This window comes from Salmo salar, chromosome ssa23 (genome assembly GCF_905237065.1).
Source record: "Salmo salar chromosome ssa23, Ssal_v3.1, whole genome shotgun sequence".
In the NCBI taxonomy this organism is placed as follows: Eukaryota; Metazoa; Chordata; class Actinopteri; order Salmoniformes; family Salmonidae; genus Salmo; species Salmo salar.
In genome coordinates, this window is record NC_059464.1 from 29,925,122 (window position 1) to 29,945,210 (window position 20,089).

Below are 20,089 nucleotides of genomic sequence, written 5' to 3' on the forward strand. Positions count from 1 at the left end.
ACTAAGTTAAAATTAACAGTGGCAAAGTAGGCTACCGTGGCTATTTGATCATAATGTAGGCATTTGAAAAAGATGCAGGGCTTGACATGAACCTGTTTAGCCACTCAAATAAGATGGTGACAGACAATGTATTGTGTTGGATGGAAGAAACTACTTTACAAAATAAAAAGCATTATTACCGAGATGCAGACAAAAATGTGTGCTACCCCCTGCAATTGGCAGCTTAGCTTATTCAAGCCTTTCCCAAAATAAAACACTGCCCCATTTTAAGACATAAAAGCTCTTCACCCGACTCACTTTTCAAAGAAGGCTAGAAAATGTACACGTTTTGTGAGCACTCGCAGCTTAGAGAGAACATTGGTGATGGGCATAAATTCCCAGTCTGCACACGCAGGCAAATCACTCTGTCAAACGGCTCCCAAACCCTATGAGGAAGTCCAACCAATCACTTTGAATGGCGTGCCTGCTGCTTACACAGACAATCACAGAAATGAGCTTTAGGGACATGAGGCTGCTCTGACTTCTGGTCTTAAATCCCAGTAGCCGTTTGTCCTCGTGTTCCCTCCACTGTTGGTGTTGCTGCAGTGTTGGTGGAGAGCCAGAGGCAGTGGGTTGTGCTGACCCTGGCCTGGCCCCCAGTCTCTGCCAGTAAACACACACACACACCAGGCCCAGTATGAGACGCCAATCTGCCCAACACCAGACAAAATAAGGGGGGGCCAGACAGGGGATCCCAAAAGCCGCATTGGCAGCCCATACAGAGTCCAGGCACACAGGCCGCACAAGGAGAGCTCCCACTAGTAGGAGCTAACAATACAGCAGGAACTAATAGGGCAGGAGACTGAACTGTGAACCTCTCAGAGCTAGTTAGACGGTCCTGTTCAATAATTAATTCTGTAACACAATATTATAGCCGGTTATTTTTTTTAAAATTGGGGGCCCATTAGCCAGAAACAAGCCTCTGCAGAGTCCTCAACGGATATTCCGGGGAAATGGACTCGTCACGCGACTTCCCCTTTCGGATGTTAACAAGATGACACGCCATCTCAAATCCTCCACATTTACTGGATTGGTTGAACATTGCAGAAGAGAACATTCCGACAGTTCTTTTCTTGTAGGGGGATCTACACTTAACAAAAGTATGAACAAAACATGTAAAGTGTTGGGCCAATGTTTCATGAGCTGAAATAAATCCCAGAAATGTTCCATACTCACAAGCTTATTTCTCAAATTTTGTGAACAAATTTCTTTACATCCCTGTTAGTGATCACTTCTCCTTTGGCAAGATAATCCATCCACATGACGGGTGTGGCATCTCAAGAAGCTTAAAACAGCATGATCCTTACACATGTGCACCTTGTGCTGGGGACAATAAAAGGCCACTAAAATAAGCAGTTTTGCCACAACAGCACAGACGTCTGGAGGGAGCGTGCAATTGGCATGCTGACTGCAGGAATGTCCATAAGAGCTGTTGCCAAAGAACTGAATCTTAATTTCTCTACTATAAGCGATCTCCAAAGTGGTTTTAGAGAATTTGGCAGCACATCCAACTGGTCTCACAACCGCAGACCACGTGTATGGTGTCATGTGGGCGTGAGGTTTCCTGACGTCTTTCGTTGTGAAGTGCCAAATGGTGGAGGTGGGATTATGATATGGGCAGGCATAAGCTACGGACAACTTAAATGCATTTTATTGATGGCATTTTGAGTGCACAGATACGATGAGATCCTGAGGCCCATTGTTGTGCCATTCACCCGCCGCCATCATCTCATTTGTTCAGCATGATAATGCATGGCCCCATGTCGTAAGGACCTGTACACATCCATGTTGTAAGGACCTGTACACGATTCCTGGAATGCCATGCATACTCAGACATGTCACTCATTGTGCCGGTTTGGGATGCTCTGGATCGACGTGTACACTACCGTTCAAAAGTTTGGGGTCACCTAGGAATGTCCTTGTTTTAGAAAAGCACATTGTGTCTATGAAAAGAACATCAAATTGATCAAAAATACAGTGTAGACATTGTTAATGTTGTAAATGACTATTGTAGTTGGAAATGGCTGCTTTTTAATGGAATATCTACATAGGCGTACAGAGGCTCATTATCAGCAACAATCACCCCGTGATCCAATGGCACTGTGTTAGCTAATCCAAGTTTATCATTTTAAAAGGCTAATTGATCATTAGAAAACCCTTTTGCAATTACGTTAGCACAGCTGAAAACTGTTTTTCTGATTAAAGAAGCACTAAAAATGTCTTTGACTAGTTCAGTATCTGGAGCATCAAATTTTATTAGTCACATGCGCCGAACACAACAGGTGTAGGCCTTACAGTGAAATGCTTACATACGAGCCCCTAAAACGACAGTGCAGTTAAAAAAAAAAATGGGATTAGAATAAGAGATTAAAGTAACAAGTAATTAAAAGAGGAGCATTTGTGGGTTCGATTACAGGCTGATGGCCAGAAACAAATAACCTTCTGAAACTCGTCAGTCTATAATTGTTCTGAGAAATGAAGGCTATTCCATGTGAGAAATTGACAAGAAACTGAAGATCTTGTACAACGCTGTGTACTACTCCCATCACAGAACAGCGCAAACTGAATCTAACCAGAATAGAAAGAGTGGGAGGCCCCGGTGCACAACTGAGCAAGAGGACAAGTACATTAGTGTCTCTCGTTTGAGAAACAGACGCCTCACAAGTCCTCAAATGGCAGCTTCATTAAATAGTACACGCAAAACACCAGTCTCAACATCAACAGTGAAGAGGCGACTCCTAGGCAGAGTTGCAAAGAAAAAGCCATCTCTCAGACTTGCCAACAAAAATACAAGATTGAGATGGGCAAAAGAACACAGACACTGGACAGAGGAAGATTGGAAAAATGTGTTATGGACAGACAAATCTAAGATTGAGGTGTTCAGATCACAAAGAAGAACATTTGTGAGACGGATAAAAAAAAATGAAGATGCCCGCGCCATCCGTTAAGCATGGTGGAGGCAATGTGATGGTCTGGGGGTGCTTTGGTGGTGGTAAAGTGGGAGATTTGTACAGAGTGAAAGGGATCTTGAAGAGGGAAGGCTATCACTCCATTTTGCGTCGCCATGCCATACCCTGTGGATGGTGCTTAACTTGTAGCCAATTTCCTCCTACAACAGGACAATGACCCAAAGCACAGCTCCAAACTATGCAAGAACTATTTAGGGAAGAAGCAGCCAGCTGGTATTCGGTCTATAATGGAGTGGCCAGCACAGTCACCGGATCTCAACCCTATTGAGCTGTTGTGGGAGCAGCTTGACCGTATGATACGTAAGAAGTGCCCATCAAGCCAATCCAACTTGTGGGAGGTGCTTCAGGAAGCATGGGGTTGAAATCTCTTCAGATTACCTCAACAAATTGACAACTAGAATGCCAAAGGTCTGCAAGGCTGTAATTGCTGCAAATGGAGGATTCTTTGACGAAAGCAAAGTTTGACAATTATTTCAATTAAAAATCATTGTTTATAACCTTGTCAATGTCTTGACTATATTTCCTATTCATTCCTATTCAACTCATTTCAAGTGACCCCACACTTTTGAATGGTAGTGTATGACATCGTGTTCTAGTTCCCGCCAACATCCAGAAACTTTGCACAGCCATTTAATTAGAGTGGGACAACACTCCACAGCCTGAGCAACTCTAAGCGAAGGAGATGTATCACGCTGCATGATGCAAATGGTGGTCACACCAGATACTAACTGGTTCTGATCCACACCCCTACATTTATTTTTTAACAGTAGCTGTGACCAACACATGCGTATCCGTATTCCCAGTCATGTGAAATCCATTGATTAGGGCCTAATTCATTTATTTCAATTGACTGATTTCCTTAAATTAACTCTAAAATCTTTAAAATTGTAGCATTTATATTTTTGGTTCAGTATACATTACATGGCCAAAACACATCTTATTCCAAAATCATTGGACATTAATATGGCGTTGGTCCCCCATTTGCTGCTATGGCCTCCACTCTTCTGGGAAGGCTTTCCACTAGATGTTGGAACATTGCGGCAGGCATTTGCTTCCATTCATGAGGTTGGGCACTGATGTTGGGTGATTAGGCCTTGAATGCAGTCGGCGGTCCAATTCATCCCAAAGGTGTTCAATGTGGTTTTAAGGTCAGGGCTCTATGCAGGCCATTCAGGTCCTTCCACTCCGATCTTGACAAATCATTTCTGTATGGACCCCACTTTGTCATGCTGAAACAGGAAAAGGCCTTCCCCAAACTGTTGCCAAGAAGTTGGAAGCACAGAATTGTCTAGAATATCATTGTATGCTGTAGCGTTAAAATTTCCCCTTCACTAGAAATAAGGGCCCTAGCCCAAACCATGAAAAACATCCCCAAACCATTATTCCTCCTCCACCAAACTTTACAGTTGGCAGTATGTATTCGTGCAGGTAATGTTCTCCTGGCATCCGCCAAACCCAGATTCGTCTGTTGGACTGCCAGATGGTGAAGCGTGATTAATCACTCCAGAGAATGCGTTTCCACTGCTCCAGAGTCCAATAGCAGCGAACTTTACACCACTCCAGCCGACACTTGGCATTGCGCATGGTGATCTTAGGCTTGTGTGCGGCTGCTCGGCCATGGAGACCCATTTCATGAAGCTCTTGACGAAGAGTCATTGTGCTGACGTTACTTCCAGAGGCAGTTTGGAAATCAGTAGTGAGTGTTACAACAGAGGACAGATTATTTTTATGCTCAACGCGCTTCAGCACTTGGCAAGGTGGCATCCTATGACTGTGCCACGTTGAAAGTATTTGCTCTTCAGTAGGGGCCATTCTACTGCCAATGTTTGTCTATGGCGATTGCATGGCTGTGTGCTCGATTTTACACACCTGTCAGCAACGGGTGTGGCTGAAATAGCTGAAACCACTAATTTGAAGGGGTTTCCACAAACGCCTGCTACGCTAGGTTAGCCAGAGACAAACAGAATCTATAACTCACCTAGTACTATTAGCGTTTTGGTCTTAATAAAAACAATCGAAAGGTCACCATGACAAGACTGGAACTATAGATATTCCCTGCCAATATTTTGAAGCCTTTCAAAGAAGTATAAAACTGAAATAGCAACAGAAGCGTAGGATCATGTGGCCTGGTGTTAGGCTTACCAGAGCGCTGTGTTGTCTACGGTCAACAGCACAGCGCTGTCAGTGGAACCTTCTGGGAGTTCAGTGGGGACTGTTTATGACCAAATACTTCTTTAGTCAATAGCCACGCATGGCCATGGTACCAGCCTCAGCCAGATCCTCATGGTACTGCTGTACTGCACTTCAGGTGGATGGAAGAGAAAGCCCCACTGATTTAAGAGCAACAGAGTGTTTACTGACCAACTGACAAAGCAACACTTTGAAATGTGAATTTATTTATTAATTTGAAGTTTGTGAAAACCCCATCCTGAATGTATTCTAAATGCCAGAGTATACCTAATAAATATAGTTTTCATACTTAGGGCATTAGGAATGTTGATGACTGAATGTTCTTGGTCAGAGACAGGAAAGGGAAGTCTGGGACCTCACTTCCCTTTGGCCCATTTCCTCAAAATTCAAAAAGAGGACAATTCATTTGGTCAACCTCAAAATCAATGAACTGGTATACCTTCTGTACCCAAGTGCCAACCTCAAGAGTGTGTGTGAACCAGTTTGTGTACGCGCTAACAGTTGTAAGCCAGTTTCCTACATTTATTTGTGTCCTTTCTAAAATGTTCTCCTTGTGGCGTTTGCCATGTAAATGTGTGTAATATATATATATATATATATATATATATATGCGCTCACCAGTCTCTGTGTGTGTGGGCTGTTCAGTAAGGATGTCTGCGAGGTTGTTGGTGAGCTCAGTGTTCGCCCCAATCTCCTCTTCCCGCTCACCGGCTGACTCCTCTGATGACTCACTGAGGGGAAAGACGTTATAAACAAATGTTAAGTGGATTCCCAGTCCTGTCCTACTGTATTCCACTGTCATGTCTAAAGATGGAGGAAGCTTTTCAGTGTCAGAAAATAAAGAATCTAGCTGTGCTCGAATACCCACACTAACATACTGTATACTACATACTATTAGTTCATTTTAGTATACTGGAAACGAACGGTATCCTTTCAGTTGAGCGTACTAGAGCTTCGCCTGTCTACCGGAAGTTGATGCTGTTGCTATGCAACCTCTTGCTAGTTTGTTAGTTTAACAAATCACTAGCTCAACATTTTACAATTTCAGGTGTGTTTGTAAATTCAGAGCGTGACAAATGAGAACACCTCACTGACCATTTTACGTGCCATAGCAGAGCTGGTTAGGCTGTTTTCATGTTATCCAGAGGTTGGTGACTAACTGTGCTGCAGGTAACAATTTAAATGACTAATGTTTTTGCAGAGATGTTTACTGACACGGCCATATTCAACGGGTGTTGAGCGTTCATAAATTCATCAGTTATTCTGCGCGAGGGTGCTCTGAAATCAGAGTAGATAAGTGGTATAGCCTTTGAATCGCACAACTAAGAATGATGTAAATAATCAAGTCAATCAACGTTGGGTAGTTCGTTAATATACTGCCTGGCAAGTTTGATGTATTAGTAGCCAACTAACGTTAGCATTACAGCAGTATGCACCTATGCGGTTGTCAGCCAACATAACACGTAACTTATTTGAAAATGTATTACATTTAAACATTTTCTTAACATTTGCCATAATTAGTTTTAAAGCAATGAATTTGTATCCGCTCTCGTCGGACTTTGGCTGCATATTTTCCGCCATTTTCTTCAAAGCTGAAAAGTTATGAAGCCACGCCCATTTTATGAAGAATTGCATTATGGGACATAAAAGCACAGAAATGGTGTCCACTGCATGTATACTTCGTATTTTGGCGAATTTAGTACGTCATCCGGGAACCTTTTGGCATACTAACTATGACCAACAAGCATTCTTTATACTCAATTCACGACACAAATAGTCAGTGCAGTTAGTATGAGTATTCAAACACAGCATGGGTCTTGTTAACTGACAGCAAATAGTTTCGAAACCAGTTGACTGTTAAGACAGTGACAGGGTGCAGGTCATCGTTTCCTATCAGATCGCATCATTCCCATGTGACGAGAGCCTTTCGATCAAGTCCAAACAGGAGTCACGCAATCGGACCAGATAACGGTTTCAGTCTAGGTACGTACTTGGCTATGAAATCCACAGCGACGTCATCCAGTGAGGCGATGCTGTCCCCAGTGCCACAGGATGAATGCAGGTAGCTGACTTCCCTGGGGGGGTCCATAGCTGTGGACATGGCAGTAGGCTCACACACAGTCACTGCAAGGGGGGGGGGAAATGGGGACAGGGTAAGACACAGCATATGACTCATTCACACATGACCCACACACAAATCTCAGGGACCGAGTTTCCCCAGCTGTAAGTGTCTGAAGTTGTCAGGCACGAGAGTGACAAAATGAGCATTAGTCCTTCCTTAGAACAGGGGTTCCTAACTTTTTCACTCAGGCCCCCCAACCAGTATTGGGGAACATCCCACACCCAGTCTATTTCTATGGACACAAGCACCGTTCATGACAAAAACTTCACACCCCTCTAGTTGGTGGAGAGAAAAATGTAGCAGGTTTAAAGCTCATTTCCTGCAGTTCTACACATTGTCATTTGATGCAGCGAATTTTGCTGAAAGGCAAAGGCTTGCGGTCCTCTTTCATCCTGTGTTATGCTGTTGGCGGTAGGTGCACTTGATTCAGAAGCAGAGATGCTGTTTTTATGAGCGAGTACTTCTAAGTTTAATTCAGTATTGTCAACACTATTACAAAACACGGCTCTCTGTACTTCCAATCACGCTGCAGTTGCAATAAATGAGTAGCCAAGTGTATCGATAGCCCTGCATTTTTATTATTAGCAGCTCGTCATGTCTATTTCAATAGAGGAATATTTCACTTTCTCTGGTTATACAAACAACATTCATCTTTTTCCCCAGAGGCAGATGCGTGCGACTCGAGTTTCGCCATCCGGTCAAAGACTGTGTCCCCTCTCTGGTCAGCCTCACCAAAGGAAAGGAAGGAAAGAGCAGGGACCGTGAGAGGCGGACCATCTCTGCTGCACTCTCTCTCCCTCTGCTGAGACTAATGCAGTGTTCAAAACAACTGGAAACCCTGAAATGTCAGACTTCCGACTTCTGAACGGTCATCCAACTCGGAAACTTGGGCATCTTTCTAGAGCTCCGACCTGAAGTCCACAGACTTCATAATTTGACTTAGATTTTGTCAAGAGTTCAGTTATTTTGAAAGTACCATGACCATTTTAATTTATGCTCAGCTATGCCTCGCAAGTGCCACACCAACTTGTCTATTTTGTTATCAAAGCTTGAGTTTTGAAATAGAATATGGTCTGAGAAGAACAATATTGGCAGGCCAGGCATATAGCCAATATGCTGTGATAATGCATTAGGCCTACTGCACTTACCTCATTCCTACAGAACTGTTTTTAAAATCAGGTTAATGAAAAAAAAATAATAATAAAAAAAAGTCAAAACATGACTTCAAATGTATGTGCAGTAGTTCTCTGCTTTTTGACTGCCAATGTGATCTTAGGTCAGAAAAGGTTGGCGATCACTGCTTTAACATATGCAATGACTGACATGACAAGAGGAAAACTGATGACACAATTTGAAATTGTAGCCTTGTGCAATTTTGCACGCGCCACAGTTTGGAAACCACTGCCTTAGAATAGAACCCACTGTAGCATGTGACTGCCAAACGGCTCCCACCACTGTGCTGCGCGTCACAGGGTCATGCTCTGGTCTCTGGATAAACATTACACACGGTCTCAGAGTCATTACACTGCTTGGAGATCACTCAGAAAAACTATTTCGTTTATCACCAAATGCTTTTATGGACATCTTTAACAATGGTATTTTACAACAGTAAGTGTGGACAAAATTCAAATGGGTACTGATCCAAGAGACAGACAACAGGTGCCACTACAAAAACAGCTACTGTAGACTGAACTGTGTTTTGGGTTTTTTTAAACAATGAGGCTTCCTTTTAAGTAATTACTTTCAGCCAAAAAAATTATACCCTGATGAAGGTAGCTTGTCTGTCGAAACATTGGTTATAAGGTTATGAAATTATTGCATTTGAGCTCCTTGAGTGTGCGGCTCTATTTTTCTTTTAAGTGTTCTACTCCACTAGTCAGCACCTCGCCTAAACAGGTGTGGGTTTTTCACCTCCAGATTAGCCAAAACAAATGAACCATGTTTATTCAATGTGGTCCTTTCCTAAAAATCAGCAGAAGCCTCAATTAACATTTAGGCCTAATCGTGTTATGAAACCCCTTTCAGAGATATAAAGCAATGTGAACACATGACGACAGCGGGACAGCAGAGGTTGCAGAAGATGGACTCATTTGGCTGGCTTGTTCATCCTCTGGTTATTGAAATTCAATGGCTCCATCTGTGTGAAAGAGACTCAAACAGAGCACAGTTTGGTCCCGTTTATGAGCCGTTTGTTCCATTGTGGGAAGTTACCCAAGAGGGGGGAGAGCTGAGAAGAGTGCACGTCCCATTTCTGTCACCAACACGGTACAGGAAACACGTCAGCGCTGTAGAACAATAACCACGTCACCCCGGCCCACTCTCCATTATCGACTCTGTCCTCTTGTTGGAGCCAACACCGGCTGAGGTCCTGTTTATCTAGGACTGGCTCTCTGTGCATTGAAAACACATACAAGCAGAGTACAATTAAGCAGGAGGAAAGAACCTCCATGGGGAGGTCACAAAGCAGAAACATTTCCCTGAGCCAGGGACAGGCGGCAGCAAACCCTTAAAGCCCAGCCAATTTCATAACTTGGGTGTTGAGTGGTTGGTTGTACATTTTTTGAGAAAGGTACAAATGTAACTAAAACCAATGTGATTCATGGTTTATGGGCTGTAGCTCAGCAGATCAATAGATTCTACCTCCCCGTTCCCTCTGACACTGCCGTTAACCTTGACAGACTTCAGAACATTACCCACTCCTGCAGAGCCTGGCTCAGCCAAGGAGGCAAATGCCATGGAGTGAGCTCACCGCTTGCACCCGACACAACCCCTACAATAGCTGCCATTGTACTCTTCTTCCTTCCACCAGTAACAGAGCAGCTGCAGATTCCCCATGGTCACACACTCAGACACAGCTGTGGCCAGGGTTTACGTTGCATGGCTGTAATGTATTATAGTGTGGGAGTTGTGTTGTGGTCCTTCGGGGGTCGACATGCCTGCATTGAGCCCTCTGTCTGGGATGAGCCCCTTTGGCTGGGTCTCCAGTCTCAATGTTATGGGCTTGTGTCTGCCACAACAGGGGTTGGTGCTAGGGCTGCACAATTATCCATATTGTATGGGGCTACAATATTTGAAACTCCACTGTCTTTTTTAACTTTGAATGTATTGCTCAAGTTCTCATTTGGCCACTTCTCAATCACACATCACTCAAGCAGGCAGTTCCTCATGCTCAAGATTTACTCTAAAATACATGCATTGACCAAACAAGAACAAAAAAGCTTTCCACTTTGCTTCCACGTTTTCTATATTATACTATTCATGTGTAACTTGCTCTCTGCAAAACACTAGTTAGTTGGTCTAAGCAAGTTGTAAATGTGCATAAAAAATTGTATTAGCCCCTAATGCTAATCGCTAGCTAGCACCGAGATAGAAAACGTTTGCTAGCAAGGTTTGCCCTATAATACAGGCCGTTACCAGTGGTGGAGTATATCAGCATTGTTTGTGCAAATCAAATCAAATGTTATTTGTCACATACACATGGTTAGCAGATGTTAATGCAAGTGTAGCGAAATGCTTGTGCTTCTAGTTCCAACCATGCTGTAATATCTAACAAGTAATCTAACAAAATAGCTCATTCTTGAGAGGAAAATGCAAAGAATATTCTAAAATCTGTCTGAATGTACCCATCTATTTAAACCCAAATCAGGGTCCCATGGGAAACACAGACCAACACTTTGGTTACTACTGTCACAACCAGCTCCCTTACTTTTCCATTCATCGTCATGCCAAACAAAACTGCATTCCAAGTGCCCACTGTATTCCAACCATAAAATTGTAATTATTCCATGATTACGACAGTTCACTCAAGCATTTTAACTATAATCGCAAGTAAAACCGTAATATTTGCTACAGAAATTGTGATTACATTTTTTTGCCCATGTTGTGCAGTCCTAGTGGGTGCTATAGCCTACAGATCAGAAAAAGATCACTCACACGCCCCAACTATTTAACAAGAGAAGAGGTAGATGGCATTCTTGATCATTCTGAATGCTGCCTTTGGGATAATCCTCAGGCTGGAATGATTGTTCCATTCCTCACCCACTCTTTTGATGAGGTCATGTCACGTGACTTGACAAGTCTCACGCAGCAGCCCTATAAGACCAATTTATGTTTGGATGTGACGGAGCTAGTGTCACGTGCAATGACAGTTTGATTCTCATCCCCACCAGCTGTCGACCAAGGCTGTATTATTTACCTTCACAATCTGAAGACCAATACAAGACCAGGGGAAAAATAAATTGAGGCACTTCCTCGTTGCATGATAGAAACCCATTTCCTTCTGTCCTGTTGATGTAGCCCTGACTAATGAAACTACAATGCTGTTAGATGAGGTTTGTGGTCCTCAATTTGAATGAGTGGGTCAGCACCCGACCCACCAGGCCCAAAAGGAGCAGTTCATTATAATGCCTGAATGATGTTGCACAACCCTGCTGATGACCTGCCAGGGAGATTCCCTCAATGCTCACTAGGTACGGCTCAGATGGATTTAGCATTGGGCTAGGGCTGTAGAATTCATCGGAATTACATCAGAATCGCAATATTAACGTGTGCAATATCCATATCGCAAAAGATCTATATTGAATGCAATATTTTGAAACGCAGAGTCCGTTTTTATAGTTTACTTTGTCCTCTCCTCTTGGGGCTGATTCCCTCCCCCCCTTGCTGTTAGATTCACTATACATTTACATGCTGTTCTGTTAAGTCAAATGCAGTCAGATTGTTGCAAACAATGCTGCTTTCCACTTTGCTTCTTAATATGAATTGTATTTATATGATTCCAACAGTTCACCCAACTGTTTTGACCTATATTGCATGTCAAATCGCAATATTTGGTAAAAAAAAGAAAAATCACAATTACATTTTTGCCCATATCGTGCAGACTTACATTGCACAGTTTCCTCACAAAAGCAAATGACTGCCTCATTGCAGTCAATTAGGAGAGGATTAGGTCCCAAACAGTATGTCCAGTACACAATTGCCACATGATGTCCATTCAAAAACTGATTGCAACCATAGACTGTTTGGCTAATTTGAGTAGAGGCCTTTCTTTAAAAAGCCACATCAAATATATTTTCAGAAACCAGCATTAACTACAACAAATCCTCCCCAAAACTGGGCGTCTCCAAAACCAAGCAGGGTTTCCCAACAAACAAGCCCTCTCCCCACCCACACAGCACTTAAATACCCAACATTTAGAGAATTTCAGATGCAAAGAAAGCACTTGCTACATTATTCAAATCCCTCGCCTTTCCTTCTCTCGCTCTGCCTGCCTATCCCAGATGGCCAGCTCACCCTTCTGCCTGGACCTGTTTCCAAGGATGCTCAAACACTGGGGGTGAATCAAGTTTCCATCAATCCATCCACCCAACTGCTGTTTCTGGGTGCAGCAGCCTGGCGAGGAGTCCCAGTAATGCTGGGGATTGTTTTTCTGCCTCGCCCTACCCTGTCCTATTAGCTTTACATGGAGGGCTGAATGCTCCATCCCAGCCAGCAAGCAGGCACACATACCTGCTGACCACATGGGCTAGTGAGGTGGATGAACCAGTACCACATATCAGCCTTCATAGCTGTAGTACATGAGTTGTTTTGAACTCAATAACGTAATATTAATCTACGAACTAAACCATATGAAGGACAATTCAAAACGAACACAGAGGGACTCAAATGTAAATACTGATGGTACACAAATCATCAGTCACACCTTTAAAGAGCCCAATGACGCTAAAGAAATGCCTTCCCATAAGCCAAAACCAGAAGATTATTGATATAAAGATAACAAGCGTCAATTGACATAAGCGGTTGCCTGTCAGATTTAAGTGAAAGGGCTGAACATATCATTCTAAATCATGTAGAAGGACTTACAGTGCATCCTAGTAGGCAAACTTCTTGTTTCAGTTCTGGTTGCCGGTTCTCTGGACTGCGTAAGCGTGCTTTGTATTCTGTCAGCCGCTAGACACAAAATATGCTGGCCACTCGGTCTACTCTGTAACACATCATTCATTTTCAAACTCTGAGTTTGTCCCTCCTCCAAAACCCCACCCTCACAGCACTAGCTTCTTTCCTGCAGACATCCTTACACACTTCCCCCACTAGTATTCCAACACTACAGCCCATCTCATTGGCTGAAAGGGCTCACACCACAAGACTCGTCCCACATATAGGGTCACGTCAGCCAAATGAATGCAAGGGGGAGGAGAATGGGTCTGCAGTCGGTGAAATTCCCTTTCCTCTCGCTTCTCTTGGATGATGCTGTGAGCGCCGACCCCCCCCCCCCCAACACACACACACTGCAGATATGCCGGCGGGGGTTACTACAGGACAAGGAAGGGGGATTAATCTGGTTATCAGGCCCGGTTGCTATAGCGATCCAGCAGCTGTGCTAGCTGAGCTTTGACTTTCCAGAGACTAAATGGATAATTTTGATTTATTTCATATTTATTTAACCAGGTAGGCAAGGTTTAGAACAAGTTCTCATTTACAACTGCGACCTGGCAAATATGAAGCAAAGCAGTACGACAAAAACAGAGTTACAATCTATGTAGTGTGTGCAAATATAGAAGAGTAGGGAGGTAAGGCAATAAATAGGCCATGGAGGCAAAATAATTACAATTTAGCATTAACACAACTTATAGATGTGCACGTGGAGATACGTGGGTGCAAAAGCACAAGAGGATAAATAATAATATGGGGATGAGGTAGTTGGGTGTGCCATTTACAGATTCACTGTACCTGTACACAGCCATCGGTAAGCTGCTCTAACAGCTGATGCTTAAAGTTAGAGAGGGAGATATAAGTCTACATCTTCAGTGATTTTTGCAATTCGTTCCAGTCATTGGCAGCAGAGAACTGGAAGGAAAGGCGGCCAAAGTAAGTGTTGGCTTTGGGGTTGACCAGTGAAATATACCTGCTGGAGCGCGTGCTACGGATTGGTGTTGCTATGGTGACCAGTGAGCTGAGATAAGGCAGGGCTTACCTAGCAAAAACGTATGACCTGGAGCCAGAGGGTTTGGCGACGAGTATGAAGCGAGGGCCAGCCAACGAGAGCATACAGGTCGCAGTGGTGGGTAGTATATGTGGCTTTGGTGACAAAACAGATGGCACGGTGACAGACTACATCCAGTTTGCTGAGTAGAGTGTTGGAGGCTGTTTTGTAGATGACATCGCTGAAGTGAAGGACTGGTAGGATAGTCAGTTTTACGAGGGTGTGTTTGGCAGCATAAGTGAAGGAGGCTTTGTTGCGAAATAGGAAGCTGATTCTAGATTTAATTTTGAATTGGAGATGCTTAATGTGAGTCGAAGGAGAGTTTGCAGTCTAACCAGACACCTAGGTATTTGTAATTGTCCCCATATTCTAAGTCAGAACCGTCCAGAGTAGTGATGCTAGTCGGGCAGGCAGCAATTGGTTGAAGAGCATGCATTTAGTTTTACTTGCATTTAAGAGCAGTTGGAGGCCACAGAAGGAGTGTTGTATGGCAATGAAGCTCATTTGGAGGTTTGTTAACAGTGTCCAAAGAAGGGCCAGATGTATACAGAATGGTGTCGTCTGCGTAGAGGTGGATCAGAGAATCTCCAGCAGCAAGATCGACATCATTGATATATACAGAGAAAAGAGTCGGCCTGAGAATTGAACCCCGTGGGACCCCCATAGAGACTACCAGAGGTCCCGACAACAGGCCCTCCAATTTAACACACTGAACTCTAAGTAGGTGGTGACCAAATAACATTGCCAGGAGGACATCCTTATCCTGCTGACCTAAACGTCCCTTTTTCAGGACCCTGTCTTTCAAAGATAATTCGTAAAAATCCAAATAACTTCACCGATCTTCATTGCAAAGGGTTTAAACACTGTTTCCCATGCTTGTTCAATGAAACAAACAATTAATATACATGAACTTGTGGAATGGTCATTAAGACACTAACAGCTTACAGACGGTAGGCAATTAAGGTCACTGTTATGAAAACTTAGGACACTAAAGATGCCGTTCTACTGACTCTGAAAAACACCAAAAGATGCCCAGGGTCCCTGCTCATCTGCGTGAACGTGCCTTAGGCATGCTGCAAGGAGGCATGAGGACTGCAGATGTGGCCAGGGAAATAAACTGCAATGTCCATACTGTGAGACGCCTAAGAAGCGCTACAGGGAGACAGGACGGACAGCTGATCGTCCTCGCAGTGGCAGACCACGTGTAACACCTGCACAGGATCGGTACATCTGCGGGACAGGTACGGGTTGGCAACAACAACTGTCCGAGTTACACCAGGAATGCACAATCCCTCCATCAGTGCTCAGACTGTCCGCAATAGGCTGAGAGAGGCTGGACTGAGGGCTTGTAGGCCTGTTGTAAGGCAGGTCCTCACCAGACATCACCGGCAACGTCGTCGCCTATGGGCACAAACCCACCGTCACTGGACCAGACAGGACTGGCAAAAAGTGCTCTTCACTGACGAGTTGCGGTTTTGTCTCACCAGGGGTGATGGTCGGATTCGTGTTTATCGTTGAAGGAATGAGCATTACACCGAGGCCTGTACTCTGGAGGGGGATCGATTTGGAGGTGGAGGGTCCGTCATGGTCTGGGCCGGTGTCACAGCATCATCGGACTGAGCTTGTTGTCATTGCAGGCAATCAACGCTGTCATTACAAGGAAGACATCCTCCTCCCTCATGTGGTACCCTTCCTGCAGGCTCATCCTGACATGACCCTCCAGCATGACAATGCCCCAAGCCATAATACTAGTTCTGTTTGTGATTTCCTAAAAGACAGGAATGTCAGTGTTCTGCCATGGCCAGCGAAGAGCCCGGATCTCAATCTCATTAAGCACGTCTGGGACCTGTTGGATAGGAGGGTGAGGGCTAGGGCCATTCCCCTCAGAAATGTCCGGGAACTTGCAGGTGCCTTGGAGGCAGACTGGGGATAACATCTCACAGCAAGAACTGGCAAATCTGGTGCAGTCCATGAGGAGGAGATGCACTGCAGTGCTTAATGCAGCTGGTGGCCACACCAGATACTGACTGTTACTTTTGACCCCCCCCTTTGTTCAGGGACACGTTATTCCATTTCTGTTAGTCACATGTCTGTGGAACTTGTTCAGTTTATGTCTCAGTTGTTGAATCTTGTTATGTTCATACAAATATTTACACGTTAAGTTTTCTGAAAATAAAAGCAGTTGACAGTGAGAGGGCGTTTCTTTTTTTGATGAGTTTAGTTACGTTAGCTTCATCAAATAATTAACCAGAACTACTGGCGCTTCTGGTCTTCCATCAGTTACATATACTTTTATATTACTTGTAGTTAAAAAGAATCCACCCACTAATAACTCATTCACCACACACACAAAAAAAAAATGTTTAAGGCCCAATACACTAGAATGAGTCTCAGGAGTGAATTCACTCAAATTTAACAGAATAGGTGCAAACAGAAAAATGATTACAGGAGAATTAGACAACTTTGTAATCACTGCTGCAGGCGAAGAGTTAGGTCAGACAGACGGTTGCAAACAGACAAAATTATGTCAAACCATTTTGTCCCCTCAAAGTTAATACAAACTATTGACAGTAAAAAGTCAGGAGAGTTTCATACATAAAACTAAGGACAAAACTATGGACAAAACATTGTCAACATATGAACTCCATTGAAAAAAACATTGGCCTATTTGTTTTTGAAGGATACAAAATCTGTCTGTCCGGCCCCTTACAAAACTTCTAGACGAGGGGTGTGCCGAGTTCTCGGACAAAACCAGCATTTACATCATAATGGATATGATTAAATACGATTATGACCAGTATTTTTTGTAATTATCCGTGATGGGAAAACAGTAATCCGCATCTTTCACTCAGTGTGAAAAGCTGTGCGCTAAGCAACTATTGGCTAGTTATTCTGTCTGTAAAGGAATGGGCGGGGTATTGTTTGAGCCTGCTACAACGATTGCATTAAAACAAGCCGCTCTTCTTTGCCCTCTTTTCCCCAGACGTGTCCGAGTGGCGCGTGTCTAAGTCTCCCCTTCTCCAAACATTGTGTAGGAATCCGAATCTGTAGCTAGTCATTGTTGTTCAATCTAGTTATTTCCTGTCGACTTTGCTGAAGCCATATTCTTGTATTTGTCTGTCTACTTCGCGTAGTTTAGTAGGCCTACTTTGTCGGTCCTTATTATTCCATTGCTATGATGTCTGTCATTTTTTGTTAATTAGTAAATAGTAGCCTACAGCAAAATGTGTTTAAATCATTTCCAACTTGTTAACAATTTATGCTAGTTAGTTTTAGCTTGCTTGAGCCTGCTGACTGAGGAGTGTTAAATTCACCCGTTTCCATACATGTTTCATTTTAAATCATCAGCTCATGGTCCTCCTGGAATCAGAAGTTGTTTTTGACTCAATGGAGGAAAGTAGTCAGAGAAATGCTGATGAATGTCATGCTAGAGCTGTCTATGCAACTTGTTCACCTCTGATGCTCACAGGCAATGTGTATTGGAAGAGATTTCTGAAAGTTCTTCACCCAGCATACACCCCTCCAACCAGACATGCTTTATCTACTCATTTGCTGGATGCAGAGTTCAAGTAAAGGTCAAGCAAATCATAGAGAAAGCAGACTACTGCAATCATCTCTGATGGGTGTCAAATGTTTGTGGGCAAGGAATAATTAACTACATCATCTCCACCCCTCAACAAGTATTCTACAAGAGAACAGACACAGCGGTCTATACATTGCAGATGAGCTGAAGGCAGTCATCATTGACCTTGGACGACAGAAGGTATTTGCACTGGTGACAGAATGCTGCCTGGTCATGAAGGCTGCTTGGTCATGTCACACCCATTGGGCTGTGCTGCTCATACATTGAATCTGCTCCTCAAGGACATCATGGACCTGAAAACAATGGATACACTCTACAAGAGAGCCAAAGAAATGGTTAGGTATGTGAAGGGTCATCAAGTTATCAGAAATCTACCTCACCAAGCAAAGTGAGAAGAATAAGAGCACCACATTGAAGCTGCCCAGCAACACCCGTTGGGTGGTGTTGTCATGTTTGACAGTCTCCTGGAGGGGAAGGAGTCTCTCCAAGAAATGGCCATATCACAGTCTGCTGATATGAACAGCACCATCAAGAGGATCCTCCTGAATGATGTATTTTGGGAGAGGTAAGCAGCCTGAAACCTATAGCATTTACCATTGCACAGATTGACGGAGACAATGCCATCCTGTCTGATGTTCAGACTCTACTTGCAGATGTAAGACAAGAAATCCCTACTGCCCTGCCCACTTCACTGTTGCTCCAAGCAGAGGAAACTGCAGTTCTGAAATGCATCAAAAAACATGAAGACTTCTGCCTGAAGCCCATACACGCCCCAGCATACATGGAGATGCAGTATGGCAGTCGTACCAACATATCTCATCAGCCACCTGGTGGATCTGAGGCTCTTTCCCCTGTTGCCTCCATGATCCTCCAAATCCCACCAACATCAGCCGCCTCAGAGTGCAACTGGTCCTTGTTTGGGAACACACACCAAAGCACGCAACAGGCTGATCAATACAAGGGTTGAAAAATTGGCGGCCTTCCGGGCAAATTTGAGGCTGACAGCGAGCTATCCTCAACAAGGTTGGAAAGTGACAGTAAAGATGAGGCCTCAGAGTCTGATGTTCAAGAGGTGGACATTGAGGAGATCCAGGGAGAAGACATGGAAGCCTAAGAGGAAGACAACCAAAGCTTTAGTTTCTAGACTATCATTTTACTGATGTATGTTGAAAAACATTTTTGGGAGATGCGATGGATCATTGTGGATCATTCAATATTCCCTTTTTGTTGTTCAGTGAAATCATCCCATGTGAAGAGTCAACTCAATTAAAAGTTCAATTCATAACTACATTTTTTTTATTCTATTGGAAGGATTTAATCATTTGCAATGTCTACTTATTATAAGGTAAAATATTTTTTTCGGTCTCCATATGATATGGTAAATATATCCAATGCAAAAAAACTACATTTAAATGGTATTAATATGAATTTGCATATATTCCCATACATTTCCATTAATTTCCACAGTTTCCACCTCTGAATATGCCCCAAAATATTTAAAGCCTACAAGCAGGCCACAAAAAGTACTCAATCCAGAGTTAGTTTGACACATGGATGCTAAAATTATGGGTAATGACTAAGGACAATCAATTCTGCTTGGCAGCTCATTCCTGTATTTCTAGTTTGCAGGCCTGATAGTACTGAAAATCAAAAAGAGAATGTTTTCCTCCAGAGGATGTCAGTCTATGGTGGAAGAGAAAGTAGTGCAGAAATGTTTTAGTAGACATTCACAATTCTCCTCTGCAGTAAATAGCCTGAATTTGCACCAAAGTGGAAGGTCTAGCCAGTTCCGTGGCTTGAGTAGGTTAGAGACCCACTTTGCTTTGAAACTACCATCCCTCAGTCACATAACTCAGTCAAAGTAACCTACTCTAAAGAAAAATGACAAGCAGTGATGTTTGTAAGTCAATTTGTAAGTTATATCCCATGGCAACAAGATGAAGTACAAAACATCAATGTAGTTCACCCATTCGGTTCCAGACAGTGCTGCCTTTGAGCTGAAACACTGACTCTGGATTGTGGATTGTACTATTAATTTCAGATAAACAAATTTCCTCAACCTAAAATGAAGTCTTAGCGGGAATCCCCCTCCTAGGGAAGTTCACAATACAAAAAGGAAACAGGGAAGTACCCCACTTTCCTTTCAAACTGAATGACCAAGGAAAGTAAAACCCAATTGTTTTGGAACTATTGAACTCAGACTT

General features: G+C 43.4%; 1 protein-coding gene across 2 annotated transcripts in view; it reads right to left on the minus strand.

Moving 5' to 3' along the window:
• LOC106584374 (long-chain-fatty-acid--CoA ligase ACSBG2) overlaps positions 1–20,089 on the minus strand; it is a 41,454-nt gene that overhangs the window by 15,037 nt on the left and 6,328 nt on the right. Inside the window, exons 1-3 of one of the 2 annotated variants that reach the window (XM_014169606.2) lie at positions 13,183–13,425; positions 7,190–7,322; positions 5,817–5,929 (exon numbers count right to left, since the gene is read on the minus strand). In XM_014169606.2, coding sequence (XP_014025081.2) covers positions 5,817–5,929; positions 7,190–7,322; positions 13,183–13,321 — 385 coding nt within the window. In that variant the 5' untranslated portion in view covers positions 13,322–13,425. Of the gene's footprint in view, positions 1–5,816; positions 5,930–7,189; positions 7,323–13,182; positions 13,426–20,089 lie in introns of those variants that run through there. The other variant, XM_014169608.2, reaches the window with a different exon arrangement.